Genomic DNA, 20970 nt, shown 5'->3' with positions numbered 1-20970 from the left:
TTATGGACACTAAGATAATGATACGCATAACAAGAATGAACTGTGAATTAACAGCATCCATTTATGATATATACCTAAACCAGAACTCATATTAACCTTGAAGTTAGATGCAGCAATAAAAAAAATGTGTAGAGGAAAATAAAGTATCCTAGGAAAAAATTAGGCCTACATAAGGGCTCATTTATAATTACACATCAAATATGAATGCCTGCTAAATGAATTAACCATTGATGAGGTTTGAAATCAGGTTTCTAAGGATATGCTATCTACAGAAAAATTTTCATGATCCATAAATTAAAGATGCAGAATATTGTTTCCACAAATTTTCAAAAGATTACCTTAATGTAAAACAAACTAAAACTACAAAGGAGCAAGCAAGATAGATACTATCAATGGTAATAGCCATGAAAATAGATTTTGATTAAACCAAATACAAGTATATAAAGATAGCTGTATTATATTTGCAAGTTCTGCACATTTCAATCTAACATGAGGAAAAAAAAAAAAAAGTATGTAGGGCTTACAATAAGGTCATAATATACACATCGCAGCATGTTTGAGACCACCGATCACTTCATAAATTATAAAAGAAACATGAATAGAATGAAGACCGTGGGTACCTGTTGGATTGCTGAGTGCTTGCTGGGAAGGTTCTGATGAAATCTCCCAAATGTGCAGTCTAGGAAAACATAATCAAGTTGACACCTTGGTACTTTTCCTTTCTTGGCAACAAACTTCTTTGGTAAACTTTGTACACACTCAGCCGTGAGTCTGCAATCTCCTGTGTGCAAGATATTACCAAAATTGCCTTCAAACAAGAACATTACAGCTCCTGAGGTTTACAAAACCCATACCAGAAAAGGGACAATCTGTCAATAGAGCTTCTCAAAATCATTTTAGGTTTTGAACACAAATGAAAGAAAGAGATAAATGCATAATCAAATGGGGGATCTATTTGACAAGTAATTTATCAAAGGAGTATTGAACTGTATGAGTCTGCTGACATTTTATCTTTCGCAAATTTTAATGATTTTCCCTTGGCAACATGGCTCCTGAGATATCTACTAAGTTGATTGTGCTTCTTTGCTTTTGTAGAATAGTCTCTACTGACACACAAGCTCCCAAGTAGAAATTTCACTTACGTGATGCATTAGAAACCATTTTCTTTTGTCAGTAAAACTTAGATATAGTACTTTAGGTCTATTACATTAGGTTCCCCAATTGAATTCAAACAACTAGACCTAGTTGCATTGAATTTAATTGTGTTTTAATGGTCAATGCAATCAGGCGTTTAAATTTAATTGCGGAACATAATATACTGCTCCTAAGTTTCACCATTTTTTTTGCTAAGAGCTAATGAGATTTAGAAATAATTGCCTACACATTCTGCAAATTAAATGATCCAAGAATTTTTTATTATTTTTAAGAACTTTCTGAACAAGTTTTACTAGCATTGTTGTTTTCCTTTAGTTGATTTTCTCCCATAATTCCTAAATCCAAGACATTCCTAACCTAATTATGTCAATATGATGCAGGCACTTGAAAATAAACAATATAATAGAAAATTTTTATTGTGTATAGTTTTGGAATTTGCTTGTGGGAGATATATTGTTGTGATATGGCACCATATCCTAATCTTATATTCTCTGCTCTGACTTCGTCTTTTGTTTATTAGGTATATAATTTTCTTCTGTGACACATTATTGCACATCATTTTAAGCGTGACAAATTATTTACTTAAAAATGCAGAATATTAGGCCAGAGATACCCAACTGTTGCCCATGCTCTCTAGGGGAAATTTTGAACCACGTTAAAAGCCCCAACAAAAGACCAACGATGGTTGAAGTAGTAACCATGTTAAAAGCCACTGACACTTAAAGGGCAAAGGGATGACACCTATTTACAAACAACGGGGCTGTTTATTCCTTAAGGGCCTGTTTGGATTGAGGGGGGGGGGGGAAGGGGGAGCAAAAAGGAGTAGAGTAGAGTTGGCCAAAAATTAGGCTAATTTTCAATCAACTCTACTCTACTCCCCCTCCCTCCCCTTCAGTCCAAACGGACCACAAATCTGTATTTAGCTAGACCAAGGAGAAGAAATTTTATTCATCATGCCTGAACTCATAAAATAGAGTAACATCCTCCCCTCCCCTGTACTTATTTTTGTTGAAGTTATAGACTTTTTATTAAACTTGGCTTCATGCCATTCACTTAAATTTCTCTCCAAAATAACTTGGAACTACATATCGCTTTGCCTGCTAATTCATCCCTCTCTAATTCTAAGGGTAACATCCACTCCAATCTCTATTCAATCGTAGCCATAAAAAATACAACATATCATTATAAGATCAAATTTAAACAAATCTTATCCTTGAAATATGCATATATAATATGAAATATCTAACAATAAGAACAAAATTATACGATTTCCACAAAACCCACATGAGCAAACCAATTAAACAACAAAATACGAAACAGAGCCAACCAAAAACTATAAAAGAAGAACAATAAATTACCAGGGCAGTGGTTGGCATCAAAAGCCGTGACAGTGAAATCCCCATCAGGATCGTCCACAACCACCGATTGCCCAATTTCAATTTCCACAAACAATGAATCATCAAGTTGCACAAACCCCACAAATTAAGCTCAACCCAATTAAAAATAAATAAATAAAAAAACCCTGAAAGCAGAGACAAACCTATCTTTAAGTGGATTTCCTCATTTCAGATCCTATCATTCCATTTATTTTCACTTATCCACATTAACATTCTCTTTAAGTGCTGTCCAATTCAATGTAGTGTCCTATATTGAAAAAGAAGTTTTGAAAATGTTGTCGAGAGGAATCGAACCTGAAGTCCCCAACTCCAACAATTTTTTTCACGCATTGCAACCACTGAGGCAGTTGCCTTGGTTCTACAACCATTTATAATGCAATTACAAGGGCAAACAACAATATGAGAAAAGTAATTTCACAGCAATTAAGTATAAATTCCATGGTTTTAAAAACTAAAACAGTCAAAGAACCGAAAATAGGTCTGGTTCCCAGTTGAAACATTCGGTTTGGTTTTCAAAACCATGATAAGTTCTGATAAATGTTTCTTATCAACTATCATGTTTGTTTAGTCCAAAGAAGGAAAAAATAGACTCTATTAAACTTTTAAGAAATAAGCAATGTTAAGATAAGAATAGGGAAATATGTATTAGACCAGGCTATGTAAAACATTGCCCACTGTTAAGGAATTGACCTCCCACACAAATGCAATCATTCTACAGATAACTTTTAATTTGACAATGATAATCGTTTTTTCTTTTGTTAGGTAAAAGAAGCACCGAAAAAGCATATGTAGTTATGCTAGCCATGCACATGATAGTTATACAAATGATACATCAGTTGATCAAACTAGTACTAAAAGCATGGGAAGACAACAATAAGAAGGAAATGTTGCTTACCCTCTCTTTGCACTGGACATTATCCTTTAGTACATGAGAAAGAACACCAACAGCTCTGCAACAAGTCTGTGTTTCAAAAAAAAACCATTGGCACACACAGAGAGATTGTAATCTATGTATGTAAAGATGATACAATCCAACAAATTCAGTTGGTACTACTGTTGTCTTTAGAATTTAAATTACCAAAGAACCACATTACCTCAAGATCACCATCATTTTCACTCAAGGTAAGACCATGCAATAGCATGCTGCAGGAGAAAAAGGTTATTCATCAGAAGAAGCTTTTAGAAGAAGAAGAAAAGAATTTGATGCCTTTTATTTTTAATTCATGTAACATAATTTAATATATGGACCTAGCTCAAAACAGATTAATCAGTAAAATGCAGTCCTTAATGCACAGAGAATAGACAAACCTTCCAAACGACATGTTCACATCCTCCTCAAGGGGAGCACGAGTCATTAAATGCGGTTGAGGAATTAATGTAGATGCTAACATTGTTTGACCATCAAAATTTTTCTGGTACAAGGGGTAGAGCAAACAAAAACAAGCAAAAATAAAAGGTCAAGAAGCAATGATGTATACAAGAAAAAGATTTAGATTATTAACTATGCATTGAACATGCTTAGGAACCAAAGAAAATGACAAAATAGATCAGATACATGTTATCAACCTCGCAGAAGCTCTTAAAAACGTAATTAGCTGCAATGAACTCTTGCATACTAGATGTCCGCAAAAGGATTCGAAGAATAGAGTTCAAAGCAGGTTCCGTTTGTGGCTCCTCTCCAAGAACTTTGGTTGCAAGGATATCAAGATTCTTGGGTTGTCCAACAATCAGATCACCGATGCATTGTAATGCCTGACAAAGTGAATAGGTATACCTCAAACACCCTCTTAATCTACCAATAAAAAATGAAAGTTACTGCATTTAAAAGGCAGGAGAAAATTTTTCCTGAAAGATGGTGGTGTATACATAGTACTAGAAATTTGAAATAGAATTCCTAAATGCTTATTTGTGTAATATCTAAACTTTTATCTATCTCTCTCTCTCTCTCTCTGTGCAAATTATGTGCACAAAAAGGGTGTGTGTGTGTGTGTGTGTGAGAGAGAGAGAGAGAGACAGAGAGGCAAAAAGACAGTGAACAATGTTCAGAAAAGTCATCTTACCGCGCAACGGACAGCTACTGGTGCCCACTGGCTTTCAACACCCAACAAAAGAAGATGATCCAATACTTTTTTCTGCAACCAATATACACATTACAGGATAAGATACCACCAAGTTAATGATTCTAAAGGAAGTAATTATAGCAGATATGAAGTTAGTAAGAAACCTGAACCAGTGTTGCTTTATTTGTTAGCTTATTTGCATCTTTTCTAGGATCAACCTCTGTACCTCCCATCATTAACAAATTAATGGTTTCTAATGCACTGAGTAGATTAATTGTCTACTGGCATGGTGTTTGTTTCAAGGAAAAGAAGAAATACCAGTAAGGCTTCTGTGATAGAAAATTCAAAGATCTATGGTAAAATCTTATATACATTTCAGTATCTAACCTTTTGTTGGGTGAAACTGTAAGTACTTCCCCGTAGCTTCAGAATTGATATTACGGGGTCAAATCCCATAGTCTCTCTCAGTAGTATCTGAACCACACTTGGAAGCATTAGGAGCATGAGAGAATCTCAAGCATAAAATATAACACAACAGAGGCTGCAGACCTGATTAGATGCATTAGTTCGGAGAAGGTTGTTCAACAATTGAAGACAGTCCTGCACCATTACATGCATAATAGTTTTATAACCAAGATATTCGCAGAATTCTCAAATGCTTGTAAAGAAAAATAGAAATGAATAAATTGAGGAATAGCTAAACAGTCAACGACCATAAGTTGTTCTGTGATTCTGAGAAAAACAAAAAGTTTTGAAAATGGGACTCAGAATCAAGGCCAATGCACACACCTCTGTTTATTGTAACAAATTTTCTACAAAGAATATCCCCCCCCCCTTCTCTCTCTCTCTCTTCTATGTTAGGTGTTTGTCTGGGCAAGTAGAACCATAAAGAGAAAATCATAATGATGGATCAACAAAGCCTTTGTACATGCTTTCTTGTCACCTAAAATGTTCAACTAGAATGTGTCAAATGAGCAACATAACCCATACAGGAGAGGACAGCCAAAGGATAAAATAAAGCATGTGGGTTTCAAACTCAAAAAAATGGTCAAAACTACAAGAGTCCTTAATTTAGGCTACAAGTAGAATCATAACCGTAAATAAAAAATGACAAAATAGAACATTCAGACCAAAACCCACAAATGGTGCTGAATCTCAATGTAATTATAGCATATAAACAGCTCATTTAGCTAGCGAATTAGTGATATGCAATAGAGTCACTTAAACACTATCATAACTTCATTGTTGAAGCTGTCTTAGTAATCCATGACAAACTACTCGATTTATTGATATAATTGAGAAAGTGTCACATTCAAAAGACCATAAAGGAAACAAGTTTTAAATTGTAGACACCCAAACAATAAGAAGCCATTTGCAAGACAAGTAATTTATCAGTAAACAAGCTAGAAAAGTTGATTAAACTACCATGATAAATTGAGTAACAGTAAATCACCTACACAACAACACCACCTTCTGAACCTCCTTCCTCTTTAATGATGCTGAAAATCTTCTCAAATGCACCTTCAAAGACCACAATTTTTTGAATCTCCTAAAATTCACAAAACTGTATTAATTAGTAGGGAAATCAAACACATTTTCAAGCACAGGTGCAGCAGAACCATTAGATGACAAAGTGGCAGGAATATCTTACCTCAGCTTCACGGGTCAAATAAGTAAGCAACAGTAAGGCCTCGTTTCGAATAACCTAAGAACCACAATTGTTTTTAATACAAGTACAAGAAGAAAACCAAACTGATAAATTACCAAGTCCCAAGAAGCTTAAGCTTTTAGGAAATTACCAGCCACTTCAAAATCGACCTAAAAGCTGCCTCCTCCAAGCTTATTGGCATTGGAAAAGTTATTTGTTGCTACTTTTATTGTGCTGAACTTGAATTTTAGTGCTTCCGGCCTTTTCATAGCATCATCATCTTCATGAACATAATTAATGAACAAACCATAATGATTAAGTAATTATTATATGACAAATAATGCTTTTTAGCTGGTCATATATTGTAAAATAAACTTTGAAAATATATCATTTCAGTTACCTTTTTTGGACCTTATGCCGTCTCGTATAATAAGGAGGAGGTCTTGCATGTCTTTCGTCAGATGCCTCGGGCCCAGCGTTGTGTCCATGTTTGTGCCCTCCTGTCCCACAAGGAGGTGCCTTTGATATGCGTTTCGGCCGACCTTTTTGTTGAACAGGTAACCCACCAGCTTCCTCAACATGAACATGGGGTGGGGTGATGGCTGATGAAGGGCCAATAGACATACTGTAGGAGGGTGGCTCCTGCTGTATGTCAGGTGGGGTTAGATGAATACCCAAGTCAAAGGATGGAATGGGTGACACATTGGGAAATGATCGTGGGGTGGGTGGACGAATGTCAGGCCCAACACAAGGATGTAGAGTCAATGGGGGGATGGTGGGACTACGGGATGGATGTAGGGTGGGTGAAGGGATTGTAGGGCTAAGGGATGGATGTGGGGTGGGTGGAGGGGGATCAGAGGTAGGGACAACTCGAGGGGTACGAACACGCAGACGTCTAGTAGGAGCTATGCTCGTGCTTGGGCTCTCAGTAGTGCTTGGCCTCTGAGTAGCTGCTGCGGCAGGAGTAGCTGCCTCCTCATTCGGGACCTCAGGGTCCCGAGGTCGTACACGGCCAATCACCTGCACTGCAGTCAGCACATCAATAATGTCCTGGTGGTCCTCCGTGCCCACCGGGTGACGACACAACAAACAGAGGTATCCTTCAATCTGCACATGGAAAAACCAAGTATATTAGTAATGCAATACAGTTTATGTATGTACGAATGAACAATCAATGTTTTATGGGCCCTCTGCTTGTAGGGCAATTCAAGTTATTCCATAAAAAATTGGGAAGAAGAATGTATACCATAACTCTAAAGGCTGAAATAAGAAATATGACCTTCGATTTTGAAATTAGATTTTGAAATCAACAAAGTTCTCTATAAGGTAAACGAATAAAGTTCTCTATAAGGAATCTTAAGTAGAAAACAACTTTAACCTACTTCTTTGATGCTAAGCATACATTGGACCACATATATCATGTTTTATAAATAGTGGTTTCATGCTAAGAAGTACGGTAATATGTACAAGATGTGGAGAAGTTACCAGTATAGTCAATGTAACACCAGGAACATCAATGAACCTCCGAGTCACCCTTTTGAACCAGTCGAAGTACTCATGCTGTGGAGGCATATCACCAAGCACTGCTTGACAACACCGTTGAAGGCGGTTACCCCAATTTAGTAAATGCAGAGCATGTTTCCGCATCCAATCAACGCCCACCTTCCCCCTCAAATCAATGGCATGAAGCACGGTGTCAGTGTCAACATCTTTGGGAATTTCTTCGATCATCCCAAATTGACGAACGACACGATCCGGTGTGTGTATCTCTACTAGGTGGAAACATACAAGCGGCACCGTTGCCGTCCACACAGCCCTCCCTGCAACGCACCATGGCGGAAGGTCCTCAAAATCGGCTTCATACGGCTGCCACACCACCTACAGTAGCCCAAAAACAAGTACGCAACACATTAGGCAACTATGTTTATATTTCAAAATTCACCAAACATATATCTTGTTCCTAAACATGTTAGCATGTTAAACAAGGCATTTTCATACTTGGCTTGGCAACATTGAAGCTATTTGCTGGCGATACCTGTCCCTGAAGATGTGGGCAGGCCTGTTTTTCTTGTTTGGGACCCACGCCCACCTACAAGTGTTGTCAAGAACAAAAGATCAATATTTATAACTTTCCTACTAAGATAATGTCATGACTAAAACTATAATGTTATCACATATAATTACTAAGATAATGTTATAGATAAAAACTAGGCAATTAATAATATCACTACAATAAGAAATAATTCTTATAAGGTAGAGACTTACTTCAGGTACAGAGGACCACGCGCTGGAGGACCATAAGCGCCCACTGGTGGGCCACGCTCAATTGCCGGGCACAAATAGGGGAACCTGGCCCATACCCAATACTGCACCAACAGTAAGCATCCACCGATTTGACTGGTTTCCTTATGGCTTGCCCTGCATAGCTCTCGATACAACCATGCAAGGCAAGCACTCCCCCAACTGTACCTTCGTGGGTTGCGAAGGTCTTCCAACTGCTGCACCCACATTAAATGCATCCTATCGCCAGATTTGTCCATGAATATTGTGTCCCCCAGTAGCGCTAGGATATAGCATCGTGCGTATTTATGCAGCTCATCCTCTTCGGCATTAGGCGGCAATGGATTAGCAACTTGCTCCAAAAGCCGTTTGATGAGAATCCTTTGGCCATGAAGTTCCTTATGCTGGTCTTGAGTTATAGGTCGAAAGCCAAGGAACTCCTCGCACACAGTCGTCCAAGTTTTCTGTGTGCTCCCTGTTACAGCGTCACCATCGACAGGAAGCCCGAGAATCACCTCCACATCCTGCAATGTAATGGTCATCTCACCATGTGGCATGTGGAAGGTGTGAGTCTCGGGCCGCCATCGCTCCACTAAGGCTGTAATTAGGCCGTGGTCAAGCTCTCTACCCGGCTGCCTCAGCAGTCCCTCCAAGCCCAATGCCTTAATGATGTCAACAACTCGATCGTCTACCATTGGCTCTCGGTTGGAGAACTCTTCAGTACGGCCACGGCAAGTAAGGGCCCCTGGAATCTGAACAAAATGGATCCTTGGATTAACATATGACAAACGTCTGCATGTATATTGTATGAATTAAATGCGTGTACATTTTACATAAATATTTACTGCTGTATTGTACCTGCCCATTCCAAATAGCTTCTGACCGATGGGTGGGCTGCAACTTTAACACCGAATCGTCAATAGGGCCAGGCCGTGTATGGTCAATCCGTCCAGCATTTGCAGCATCCATACTGCACAAAAATGATAAGCAATTAGCACGTAATATTGACATTGCAAGCAAACATAGATATGATGGTGCAAAAGTTTTTTCTGAGCTAAATAAAACAAAAATATGATAATTTAATATTTTACTAGCTATATAAACTTGCTGATTAGAATCTCAATGAGATCACTTAGGTCTAACTAGAATTACTATACTCCAATGAGAACACTTAGGTGTTCATAACCTTCCCATTTTTTTTCCTATATTGAATAATGGTCCAAAGCCACACGTAAGTGGATTGGATCCATATGATATTGCAGCAGATTGAACTAATCCTTTTACAAGTACACTACAATTATGTGACCTTAAATGTTTAAAAGTTCTATTAGTCGTGATTTATGAGGATCATTGTATAATCTCTACTTATTTGTGCTTTTCTTTAGTAAATTCTCTTGGTGAACGATTAAAAGTTATTTTTACCTTGTGAAATTTTTTTTGAATAGCCATTGTTGGGGACATTACACTTTCAGATGGGATTTCAAAGGAAGAGAAGAGTCGACAAGAACGAGAAGCATTAGACCACATGTGCAAATTACTTGGTGGAGGGTCAAGAGGTACTTTATTCACTAACTCTATGTGTGCGCACGTGTTGTTGTCAATGTTAGGAAAATGAATTTGTTATTCCTCTACCTGAAAGTAATTAGTTGTTTGACAATTTTTGACTTCCTATTTATAAATTGCAGCCCAGGAAATAGGTGAGTTGTGGTTGGAATATGAGGAGAATTCTTCACCAAAGGCTAAAATTGTTAAGGACCTTGACAAGGTATATTGCGGCTATAGTAATGCATTTTATTTAATAATAATTTAACTTTGATTCACTACTTTTGCCAAGAAGCCTTATAGTTCAATGGCATTGCTTGGTGTTTCCAACAGAGACATCTAGGGTTTAAATCCCCACTCCCAACTTAAAATGTATCAAAAAAACATTGACACAGTACCTTTGTAGCAACTTTTAGTTTGAAGTTCAATTATTCCTTTTTTAAAGATCTTATGGTTTCAGTAACTGATGTTCTTTATTTAACTACTTGTCTGAGAGGGAGCCAACCTAGCAGTTACCATCAAATAGAAAACCAATTCCTCAAACAAGCAGTTATTATCTGCTCAACAAAGACTAGTTGCTTTCTTCATACAGCATTATGGCATAATAAATTGCCCACTGTTCTTTGTACTTTTTCTTAAAATCTCTTGGAAACCCATCAATTGGGTTATTTTTAATGATAATTTAAGTTTTAATAGTGGTAAAGCAGTAAGACATAATCTTAAATGGAGGATATTTTGACTTTTCTCTATTTTATTTTATTTTATCCCTTCGGAATGAGAAATCTTATGCAAAAGTTTGGTAAAAGAGGAATGCCGATGTAGACAAATTGTAAAGTAGCTAATGACTGATCAAAAACAAAAAAAAAATAAGAAGGGGAGAAAAAATAAAAAAAGAAACAAAAAAGAAGTGGCTAATAAGCCAGATTCTAATGACAAGTTGACAACGCTAGTAAAGATAGCATTTAAAGTGGTGTTGATACAACTTTGGTGATAATTGACAAATCATGCTTATACTTGAAAAATAATATGATGTGACACATTATTTGTGTTTTATACTAATATTAATGACCAAGAAAAAAATTTGTTGACTTTTCCATAGCCAACTTAGAACCCAGTTCTAAATCAGACTAAATTGGATGAGATATGCTTGTTTGAACATCTAAACTTTCTAGAGATATTGTTGTCCAATTCTGCTTTAGAATTAGTTTAAATGGGCCAAGAATCTTGTAATTTAGTGACATTTCCTGATCTCTTTTATAAGGAAAACCAGCATTTAAATCCCCCTCCTCAATAATTGAATAGGGTTTAGGTTTTGTTTTCAAAGAGGCATTTGGTTCCTAGAGTTCAAAAGCACCCATAGCTTAAAGCCGTAAGTTCTATGTGCTTTGTTCACCGAATCAAAGCCACCCAAATATGCAAAATCGATTCTAGATACCTAAAACCAATTTATGCCAAGCCAGCTAACGTAAACAAAACTTCTAACCAAAATCCCTTAATCAAAACTAAATCTAATCCATCTATTTAAACTAATTAAACAAAACCATTCCTAACCGAAAAACCTAAATCATAACCAATCAACCAAAATACATAACTGAAAAAAGACTATGTAATTTGTTTCTTCAATAGCAAACTACTAAGTGCTTTTTTATATGCATATAATTTAGTAATTTGTAATGGTACTATAACATTTAAATATATGAGATAACTATTTCATATAAACTTGTAAGTTCTAAGCTCCTAATAGACAAGCAAATGGGCCTAATGAGATATACAATTCTCTCCTAAAAGCTATAATCCTAATCAACAATAACAATTTAACCTGAAGCCAGAAATTTGGAAAGTCTTAAGGATGGTAGCAACAATATGCACTATCCAAGCAAGAATGTCATCTGCACTCACCAAATCCAAACCCAAATTTCATAAAAATCATAAAATAAAAATTAAATAAAGTATCTACCACAAAATCCAAACCCAAATTTCACAAAAATCAAAACTGAAAATTAAATAAATAACCTAGATGTTAAGTATCCAAATCCAAATCCAAACCCAAAATTTCACAATAATCAAAACAAAAAAATCATATAAATAACTTACCAACCAAAATCAGAATGGGTATGGGTATGGGTATGGTGAGGAAAAATGAATGGGTATGGGGGTGGTAATGAGAGAGAGGGAGAAAAGGAGAAAGGATCTCCTAGTGAGAGAGAGAGAGATCGACGAGGAGAGGAGCCGATGGCTAGGCTCAGCCTCGTCGGCGTCGTCGCTGGGCTGGGCTGGGCTCTGCTCGTCGACGCTGGCGGGGTTCTGTGTGTGTGTGAGCGTGTGTGAATGTGAGAGGCCGTGTGAGAGATAGAGAGAAAATGAGAGAGTTTTGTGAGTGTGGGAAATGAAAATGTAAGAGTGAGGGTGAGAGAGTGAGAGCGCTCTGGTTTGTGTGAGAGTGAGAGGGTGTGAGTGTGAGTGTGAGTGTGAGTGAAAGTGAGACAAATGCAATAGAGACGAAGACGTTAATTTTGAAAAACCCCAATTGGAAACCGAGTCTCTAAGACTTGATTTCCAGAGGCTTCCACGTCGCTCAGCCAGGTTGGCATACACGTGGAAATCGAGTCTAAGAGACTCGATTTCCATGTCAATGCCAGATGGCAACTCTGCCACATCAGACGTGGTCGAAGCATACAAACCGAGCATCAAAGACTCGATTTTGAAGCCCAAAATCGAGTCTTTAAGACTCGAGATGCTATAAACGAAATATGTTTCTAAAGAGAGCCTACTAACTAGATAGTCACGATTTTAAGGCCAGTTGGCCATTTTGGCCTTTTTTTTTCCGCACATGCAATGATATATATTGCATTGCAGACAAAGAATACTAGGAAAAACCGGATAAAACGTTCAATTCCCAACTGGGTTTGATGAATTTTCGTCAAGCCCTTTTGGGTTGTTATGTCCTGTCCTACTAACTACTAAGGATATATCATCATATGAAAGCCTCACCTCGCTCTCTCTCCAAATTTGACTTTGAAATTGCACACAATCCAAGTACTCTTTCATTCTTTCTTTGCATATATTATTGGGGAACACAGCAGACAGCTGTTTCTACTTTCAGACGAGACTCTCAGTCGCACTCTTACACACACACTTCTACTTCTCTAAAGTCCTAAAAATGCAAAACACAAACCAAGTTCAAGTCCAAGAGTAGTGATTTTCGAAGCCTATTATGATGGTACGGACACAACACCAACTCTCTTTGCAAACCAAAACCCACATCATCGGATCATTCTCCTCCTCCTCCTCCTCCTCCAATGCTCAGGTACTCCACTCCTCTCCTGCTCTCTCCTCTCCACCCAATCAGATTCCTCCACGTGTCCCGTCCCCTTCACCGGATCGAATCCAAGCTAACCCGGCCCGAACTAACCGATCGGATCTCCCGCCTCCTCGTACTCCAACGACACGACGCCATATCCAACCTCTCCTTCGACTTCTCCGACGGACTCGTCGACTCCGTTCTCCGAAAACTCCGTTTAAACCCCAGCGCTTGTTTAGGGTTTTTCAAATTGGCCTCTAAGCAAAAAACGTTCAGACTCAACGTTAAATCTTATTGTAAGATTGTTCACATTTTGTCTAGAGCTCGAATGTACGATGAAACGAGGTCGTATTTGAATGAATTGGTTGGTTTTTGTAAGAATAACTACACTGCGCTTTTTGTTTGGGACGAGCTCGTTAGGGTTTATAGGGAATTCACGTTTTCGCCGGTTGTTTTTGATATGGTTTTCAAAATTTATGCTGAGAAAGGTATGATAAAGAATGCACTGCATGTGTTTGATAATATGCCTAAGTATGGTTGCGTGCCGAGTTTGCGGTCTTGTAATTGTTTGTTGAGTAGTTTGGTAAGGAAAGGCGAAAGTCACACTGCTGTATTGGTTTATGATCAGATGATTAGGATGGGGATTGTGCCGGATGTTTTCACGTGCACGATAATGGTGAATGCTTATTGTAAGGAGGGGAGAGCGAGTAGAGCTTTGGAGTTTTTGAAAGAAATGGAGAGTTTGGGTTTTGAGACGAATGTAGTGACGTACAATTGTTTGATTGATGGGTATGTTGGTGTTGGGGATGTGGAAGGAGTGGAAAGGGTGTTGAGGTTGATGTCTGAAAAGGGCATTTCGAGGAATGTTGTGACTTATACAATGTTGATTAAGGGTTATTGCAAGCAAGGTAAGATGGAGGAAGCAGAGAAGATGTTTCAAGAAATGAAGGAAAGGTTGGTGGTAGTGGATGAGCGTGCTTATGGAGTGTTGGTAGATGGGTATTGTCGAGCTGGCAAAATGGATGATGCCATTAGGGTTCGGAATGAGATGTTGGAGATAGGCTTGAAGATCAATATATTCATTTGCAACTCATTAATCAATGGGTATTGTAAGCTTGGTCAGGTTCATGAAGCAGAGGGAGTTTTAATGCGTATAGTGGAGTGGAACTTAAAGCCAGATTCTTATAGTTATAATACTCTCTTGGATGGGTACTGTAGGGAAGGTCATATAAGCAAGGCTTTCAAGTTTTGTGACAAGATGCTATATGAAGGAGTTGAACCAACTGTTGTAACTTACAATACCCTTCTCAAGGTTCTATGTCATGCAGGTGCCTTTGATGATGCTCTACGCCTTTGGCATTTAATGCTGAATAGAGGGGTGGATCCAAACGACATTGGCTATTGTACTCTTCTTGATGGACTGTTCAAGATGGGGGATTTTGACAGGGCTTTTGTGTTGTGGAAAGATATTTTAGCACGGGGATTTACTAAGAGCAGGGTTGCTTACAATACAATGGTAAATGGATTATGTAAATTGGGGAAATTAGTTGAAGCAGAGGAGATTTTTGACAGGATGAAAGAGCTAGGATGTTCACCTGATGGAATAACATATCGAACCCTGGTTGATGGATATTGTAAAGTTGGAAAAGTTGAAGAAGCTTTAAAACTTAAAGAGACAATGGAAAGAGAAGCTATTGTTTCTTCCATTGAAATGTATAATTCTCTTATTTGTGGTGTTTTTAAGTGTAGGAAATTAAGTAAAGCAATGGATCTTCTTGCTGAGATGCAGACTAAAGGATTATCCCCAAATGTTGTTACTTATGGCATCTTTATCGCTGGTTGGTGCAATGAAGGGATGCTGGATAAAGCCTTTAGTGCATATTTTGAGATGATTGAAAAGGGTTTTGCGCCCAATGTAATCATTTGCAGCAAAATTGTGAGCAGCCTGTATAGGCTTTGTAGGATTGATGAAGCAAGTTTGCTTTTGCAGAAGATGGTAGATTTTAATATTGTTTCACATGAAAGATGTTTTAATAAGTTTCTCAAGGATGACGTTAGACATCTAAACATATTGAAAATTGCTAATTCATTTGAAGAAAGTGCAAAAAAATTTTCTCTACCCAACAAAATTGTGAACAATATAGCTATTTTTGGGCTATGCAAGTCTGGGAAGGTAGATGATGCAAGAAGATTATTGTCAGAACTGTTGCTTAGAGGCTTTGGTCCTGATAATTTTACTTATTGTACCCTAATTCATGGCTGTTCAGCCACTGGCAATGTGAATGAAGCTTTCAACTTACGGGATGAGATGCTGAAGCAGGGTATTGTTCCAAACATTACTACATACAATGCTCTTATTAATTGCTTGTGTGAGTCAGGAAATATGGATCGAGCACTGAGGCTTTTCTATAAACTTCACCGTAAGGGGTTAACTCCTAATGTAGTTACCTATAATATTTTGATTGATCAGTACTGTAAAATTGGTAATACTAGTGAAGCCCTTAAATTGAAAGATAGAATGGAAGAAGAAGGGGTTGTTCTATCTATTATTACCTACTCTGCATTGATCAATGGTTTTTGCAAGCTGGGAAATATGGAAGAATCTACGAAGCTTTTGGATCAAATGATAAAGGCTGGTGTGCACACAGACATGAAGAAATTCTCCAAGCTTCATAATATGACTCAGATGAGATGTCCCTCTTCTGGTATTGTTTCTCCTGAGCCAGCGATTTTAGACGATTGCTTAGATGCTGAAGGAATGCCTAATTATTACTACATGTCTGAAGCTGTGAGTTGATACACTCTGTGAACTAAGAACTTTTTGTGAGAAACATTCTATCATTGAAATGATTTTGAGTTTGCTATGGCGTTTTGTTCACAAGTGCACCCTTATGCGTTAACATGCAAATTATGGAGATGTAGGTTGTAACCTCTATATTAAGGAGGGCTATGTTCTAGTCTCTTAGAAACCCAGGTAATTTTCTTTGCAAATGGGATCTGTTTCCTTCTTTGTTGCAAGATTGTGCTAGTAAAGGTGGTTTCATTGGTGCAGGACACATTTAGTCAAAGTCATCCCAAAGCATATGTTCCTCTGTAGTTTCTTTGTCATTAAACTACATATCACTTCTTCATTCCAGAAGTTGCGCTTCATGAAGTAGTTCCTTGCAGGTCCTCTATTTGGAACCAAGGTGATCATTATTATTGCAGACAAATTGCTGATGGGTCAAAATCCAAACCAATTATTTCTAGGAGAAATTCCTGTTATCTAATTCTTGCATTCTGTCTCTAGTGCAAAGGTATTGCAGACTAACATGCTGGTCCTCTATGTTGTTTAGATTGTCTAGCAATTTTCCTGCTCAATGGCTCTTAGTTGCATAAATGGTTTCCTTATAGTGAAAAAGAGAACAACATATGCTGAATGTCTTAAACGTCATAAGGTGGTGGTACATGGAACCCAGGAAATATACAGAAAATGGGATGTATTATATGTGCAGCTCCTTACTGAAGATCTTGTCCAAAATGAAGCTGGGGTTGCATTTTTTTCTCCATCAGGTACTCTTATATTGTTGTGCAACTATTTGACCCATGCAAATGTTGTATATGGTTTGAACTTTTGAAGGCTAAATATTTTCGTCATGCATCTGAATTCTTATGGAAGTGTACTTAGAAACTTGTCATGGGAATATAGAGATATGTATAGGCTTGCATTTGTCATGGGAATATAGAGATATGTATAGGTTTGTATTATTCAATCAAACTACACAATTTAAGATCCATATTTTGGCACCTAGTTAGATATGGAAAGTTTGAAACCTATACACATTCTGATTGTTCGATTTCTCTTTAATGTTCTTGGGGAATGAATTTCTAGTAAAATATCTGAATAAGTTTTTGTTTTTTCTAATCGTCCTCCTTTGCCCATGTTACACACTTATTCCAGGTTATTGTTTTGTGCTTTGAGAAGCCCTCTCAATATATCATTATTACTTGACTCATCTTATAGGCCAAGCCGGTGGGCGTTCCTTCAGCAGCCTTCCATGAGGCAGGCCATGCAAGAACGCCTTATATCCATGGCTGCTACCACTGGCACATTGCTTAGGAAAGGTGTTGAGGAGACCAAGGACAAGGTTGCTGTAGGAAAAACTAAAGTTGAAGAGGTAGTTTTAGCTCAAATAGCCTGTTTTTTTTTTTTTTTTTTGTACCTTATCAGGTTTCTTGTCAATGCAGAATGCTAATTTTTGTGTGAAATTATAACTGAGATGAGTTAACTTGTTTGACATTATTTAATGCATTTGCAATTTGAAGAATTTTGGAATTGTGTTAGTGATATTTATAATTCGATATGCTACTATGGTTCGAAAGTTGCTGATATTTATTTTAATAAGGCTAGTCTGTTCTGTTTGGTAACTAAGGTTAGGGGTTCCCATGAATCTCTGCTGCTTGATTATGAATTAAGTCCCTGTGGTGATTGTCAGCCAATCCCTCTTTGTTTATTTTATAGCATAAAGCCTTGTCAAATTTTTTAATGCTCTACCGGAATCAGTGGTCTCCAACAACTAGGGATTCTTGCTGTTCGATTTCTTAATGAACTAAGTTAATTAGTGATATCTGTTTAGGAGACTATGGAATATGGATCAACTATGAGGCTTCTCTTAAGCAAAGTAACATGCAAAAGCAGTGTTCTTTTCAGTTAATTTTCCTATTATGGCATTAAACTCATAATTTAAAAAAAAAATTATATTATTCATACATGTTCTTATGGTTGTACTGTTCATTTTCATCTATTTGCTTGATTTCTTAACATTTCTTTCTGCCTCTTTTTTCATATCTTAACGTTATAATGTATTTATATGATATAATATATGTAAGTGATAAGGAATTCTGACAGGTAAGGTCATCTTGTTTACAACAACCTATAGTAGCCTTGATTTCAAGTTAAGATGATAAGTGACACATCTGAGATGCAGAGTTTGTCTCAGGTGGCAAAGAAGACTGCACAAAGAAGTAAGACTATCTTGATGGACATTGAACGATGGCAGAAGGTATAGATTTTGAGGCAGCTAGTAGTTGTCAATATTTTGTTTTCTTTTCAGTTGAATTACCTATAACCCATTTTCCTGTCCCAACCCATTTAAGAAATCCATATACTACAGGATTTAATTGGGTTATAAATGGGCACCTATCAGGAGCCATATAGCACCTAACAAAAGCCTCAACTTACCTATTCTGCTACCCATTTGACTTCTTTGGAATACTTCTTTCATTATCTTGAGATGCCTAACTAACTTTTGCCCCAAATCCAATTAATTTGGTGATTTTTTTCCCATTTTGAAAAAAGATATGCTTTGTTTGGTAGCTTAGAAAATTTAAGGGGAAATTGAGATCATTCAAACACCCCCTGGGTTGGGTTCTCAGACAATTAGATCTTGCTTTCTGCTCTGCCTTGAATGGCCATGATCCAGCATTCATAGAAAGGAAATTAGAAATCCATCAAGTGGATGCATCTTCCTGGAGTCTTTCTTATTCCTTGAAAAAGGTCCTCCTGAGTTTTATAACTGGTCGTGTATAATTGTGTTAACTGGTGGGTAGAGATGTATCCTAATTAAATGGATTGGGTTGGGTATAGGTATCAACAGACTTATTATCACCTATCCAAAAAAAAAGAAAAAAGAAGGAAAGTATCAACAGACTTATGAAAATAAATAAATAGTTGTAAACTGCTAAATGTGTGATAATGTACCGAATCCATCTATGACTTCAAATTTATTGAATTTATTTATTAAAATGGTATAAGCCATAAGTTTGTTTCCCCCTAATAAATTGTAGGATAATGCAAATATATTGTGCTAATTGAAAAGTAAACTTTGTTTGCATTGGTAAAGCGTTACTCTTCTGCCTCTTTTTTTTCTTTCCTTAATTTTGTGGGTACAGAAGAGGGCGAAAGTGTTGATGCATCTTCTCTCATTCCCTTGGATGATGGCGTGCCAACTGACTTTGGTGATATTTAAGTTGTTCAGTGCCTTATAGAACATCACAATGCAATTTTTACGGATGCAAATGTGACGACTTGGAGATGACTTACAATGACTCTCTACCTCATCCAGCAGGGGATTTAATGAGTAGAATAGTTTAGCCAACTATTTCTCAAGGTTGAAATCTTGACTGGTCACAAGGATCATTGCTCTGTAGTGGATGTTACATTCCTTGATAAAGCTGAGACCATTGCTGGATTTGGGTCTATATGTTTATAGTGATCAGGGAGTACTGAAAGTTGGGTTTAAATGAGTCTTGGTTTTGCCAATATTTGCGCCTTTGGAAATGGAAGTGCACCATGCATATATTTTTAGAAGATCAATCAGTCAAATACTTTACAAATACATATCTTTTAGGTGTGAAATTCTTGTGGTGTGAGTAGAGTTGGAATGTTGATTTATAAGTGCAAGTAATACATTGTAGACACAAGTAATTGTATCTGATTATAGGATTGATTTATGGTGAATTGGCTTGTCTATATTCCCTTCTGTGTAAGATGAACCTGAATTCTTTTCATGGGATTTCATTAGGAGAAAAAAGGGCATGCATAAAAGGATGTATATTTTGCAGTAATTAATATGAACTTTTAAGAATAGGGATTCAACACAACCTATTTGAAACCTGTGTTTTGATTCACAATATTTCCCTCATGCCAAGGTTGCTACATTTGTTTTTTTAAAGCTAACAGTTGGCTTGGTGAAGCCCCCATGAAGGGTTTGCCATTAAAAAAATATTTCAGTTTTCTTAATGATCTTACATTATTACTATTTTCATTATTATCTATATATATTAATAGGTAAAACTCAAAGAAAGTTCAATTAAAATTTGAAATTTGAATTCAATTTTGCATCATATATCTAAATTTATGTGATGGCTATACTATAATTATTCACTTAAGTTTTTTAATTTTTGTGTCAAGTGAGTTAACGAGTGCAAAATATTAAGAATCTAAATTAATGAACTATAAAATAAAAAGTAAAATAAAAAACAAAAAACTATCACATATACAGCTTGGATGCTTGCTGCATAGAAGATGTGGACTGGGATGATTTGCTTGAGCTAGCATAGGTCGAGAGAGGTATGTCAAAAGCGATGGGACCAGATGGTCAAACACATCGGTGAGCATTCAAACAAGTCATTAATTTGCTGAACAAGTTGAAGTCCATTCCAAACGGTATCGTCCAGATGTTCTTGAGCACTATCTCCCAAAGTGTTTTGAGTGTACTGTGATACACGGGAACTCTTTTAAGATTAATGTTTTGCACAAGTGATCTAAGTTAATTAAACTAGGGGAGTGGGAGTAACCATATATGAAACATTGTTTGGTTATCGTACCTGTAGGGGTGTGCATGGAACGGGTTGAAGGGATTTTTTGACCCAACCCACTATGATAGGTCAAAAAAAATTCAACTCAACCCAACCTATCACATAAGTCCAACCCAATCCACATGGGTCGGGTTGAACCCATGGGTTTGACAAATATTTATTATTATTATTATTAAATTGAGTAAAAAAAATATAAATATTAATATATTAAAAAAACCTAAAGATTAG

The 20970-nt window shown here is 37.0% G+C and overlaps 1 protein-coding gene and 3 long non-coding RNA genes across 16 annotated transcripts; 1 reads left to right on the top strand and 3 right to left on the bottom strand.

The window, feature by feature from the left end:
* Positions 1-3457: 3457 nt before the first annotated feature.
* Positions 3458-3934, bottom strand: LOC115960298. Its single transcript, XR_004085144.1, has 3 exons — positions 3861-3934; positions 3647-3695; positions 3458-3513 (listed from the first exon to the last, which is right to left on the bottom strand). It is a non-coding gene; the product is annotated as an uncharacterized LOC115960298 (long non-coding RNA).
* Positions 3935-4168: 234 nt separating this feature from the next.
* LOC115960297 lies at positions 4169-4825 on the bottom strand. The gene is made up of 3 exons (XR_004085143.1): positions 4777-4825; positions 4613-4684; positions 4169-4304 (listed from the first exon to the last, which is right to left on the bottom strand). It is a non-coding gene; the product is annotated as an uncharacterized LOC115960297 (long non-coding RNA).
* Position 4826: 1 nt separating this feature from the next.
* Positions 4827-5376, bottom strand: LOC115960296. Of its 2 annotated transcripts, none has more exons than XR_004085141.1 (3): positions 5162-5268; positions 5000-5086; positions 4827-4890 (listed from the first exon to the last, which is right to left on the bottom strand). It is a non-coding gene; the product is annotated as an uncharacterized LOC115960296 (long non-coding RNA). The 2 variants fall into 2 exon arrangements; XR_004085142.1 differs by having other exon boundaries at positions 4830-4893; positions 5162-5376.
* A 7594-nt stretch (positions 5377-12970) lies between these two features.
* On the top strand, positions 12971-20731 carry LOC115960294 (putative pentatricopeptide repeat-containing protein At1g19290). Of its 12 annotated transcripts, none has more exons than XM_031079117.1 (5): positions 12971-16357; positions 16436-16571; positions 16821-16935; positions 17324-17540; positions 18272-19940. In XM_031079117.1, exon 1 carries the CDS (start codon positions 13382-13384, stop codon positions 16178-16180), a length of 2799 nt encoding a protein of 932 aa, XP_030934977.1. In that variant the 5' UTR covers positions 12971-13381; the 3' UTR covers positions 16181-16357; positions 16436-16571; positions 16821-16935; positions 17324-17540; positions 18272-19940. The 12 variants fall into 12 exon arrangements, with proteins under 12 accessions (XP_030934977.1, XP_030934974.1, XP_030934972.1 ...); XM_031079114.1 differs by having other exon boundaries at positions 16777-16935; XM_031079112.1 differs by having other exon boundaries at positions 16719-16935.
* Positions 20732-20970: the final 239 nt, after the last annotated feature.

Source organism: Quercus lobata, chromosome 9, assembly GCF_001633185.2.
Source record: "Quercus lobata isolate SW786 chromosome 9, ValleyOak3.0 Primary Assembly, whole genome shotgun sequence".
Taxonomy (NCBI): domain Eukaryota; kingdom Viridiplantae; phylum Streptophyta; class Magnoliopsida; order Fagales; family Fagaceae; genus Quercus; species Quercus lobata.
This window is presented reverse-complemented; position numbering and strand designations above follow the sequence as displayed.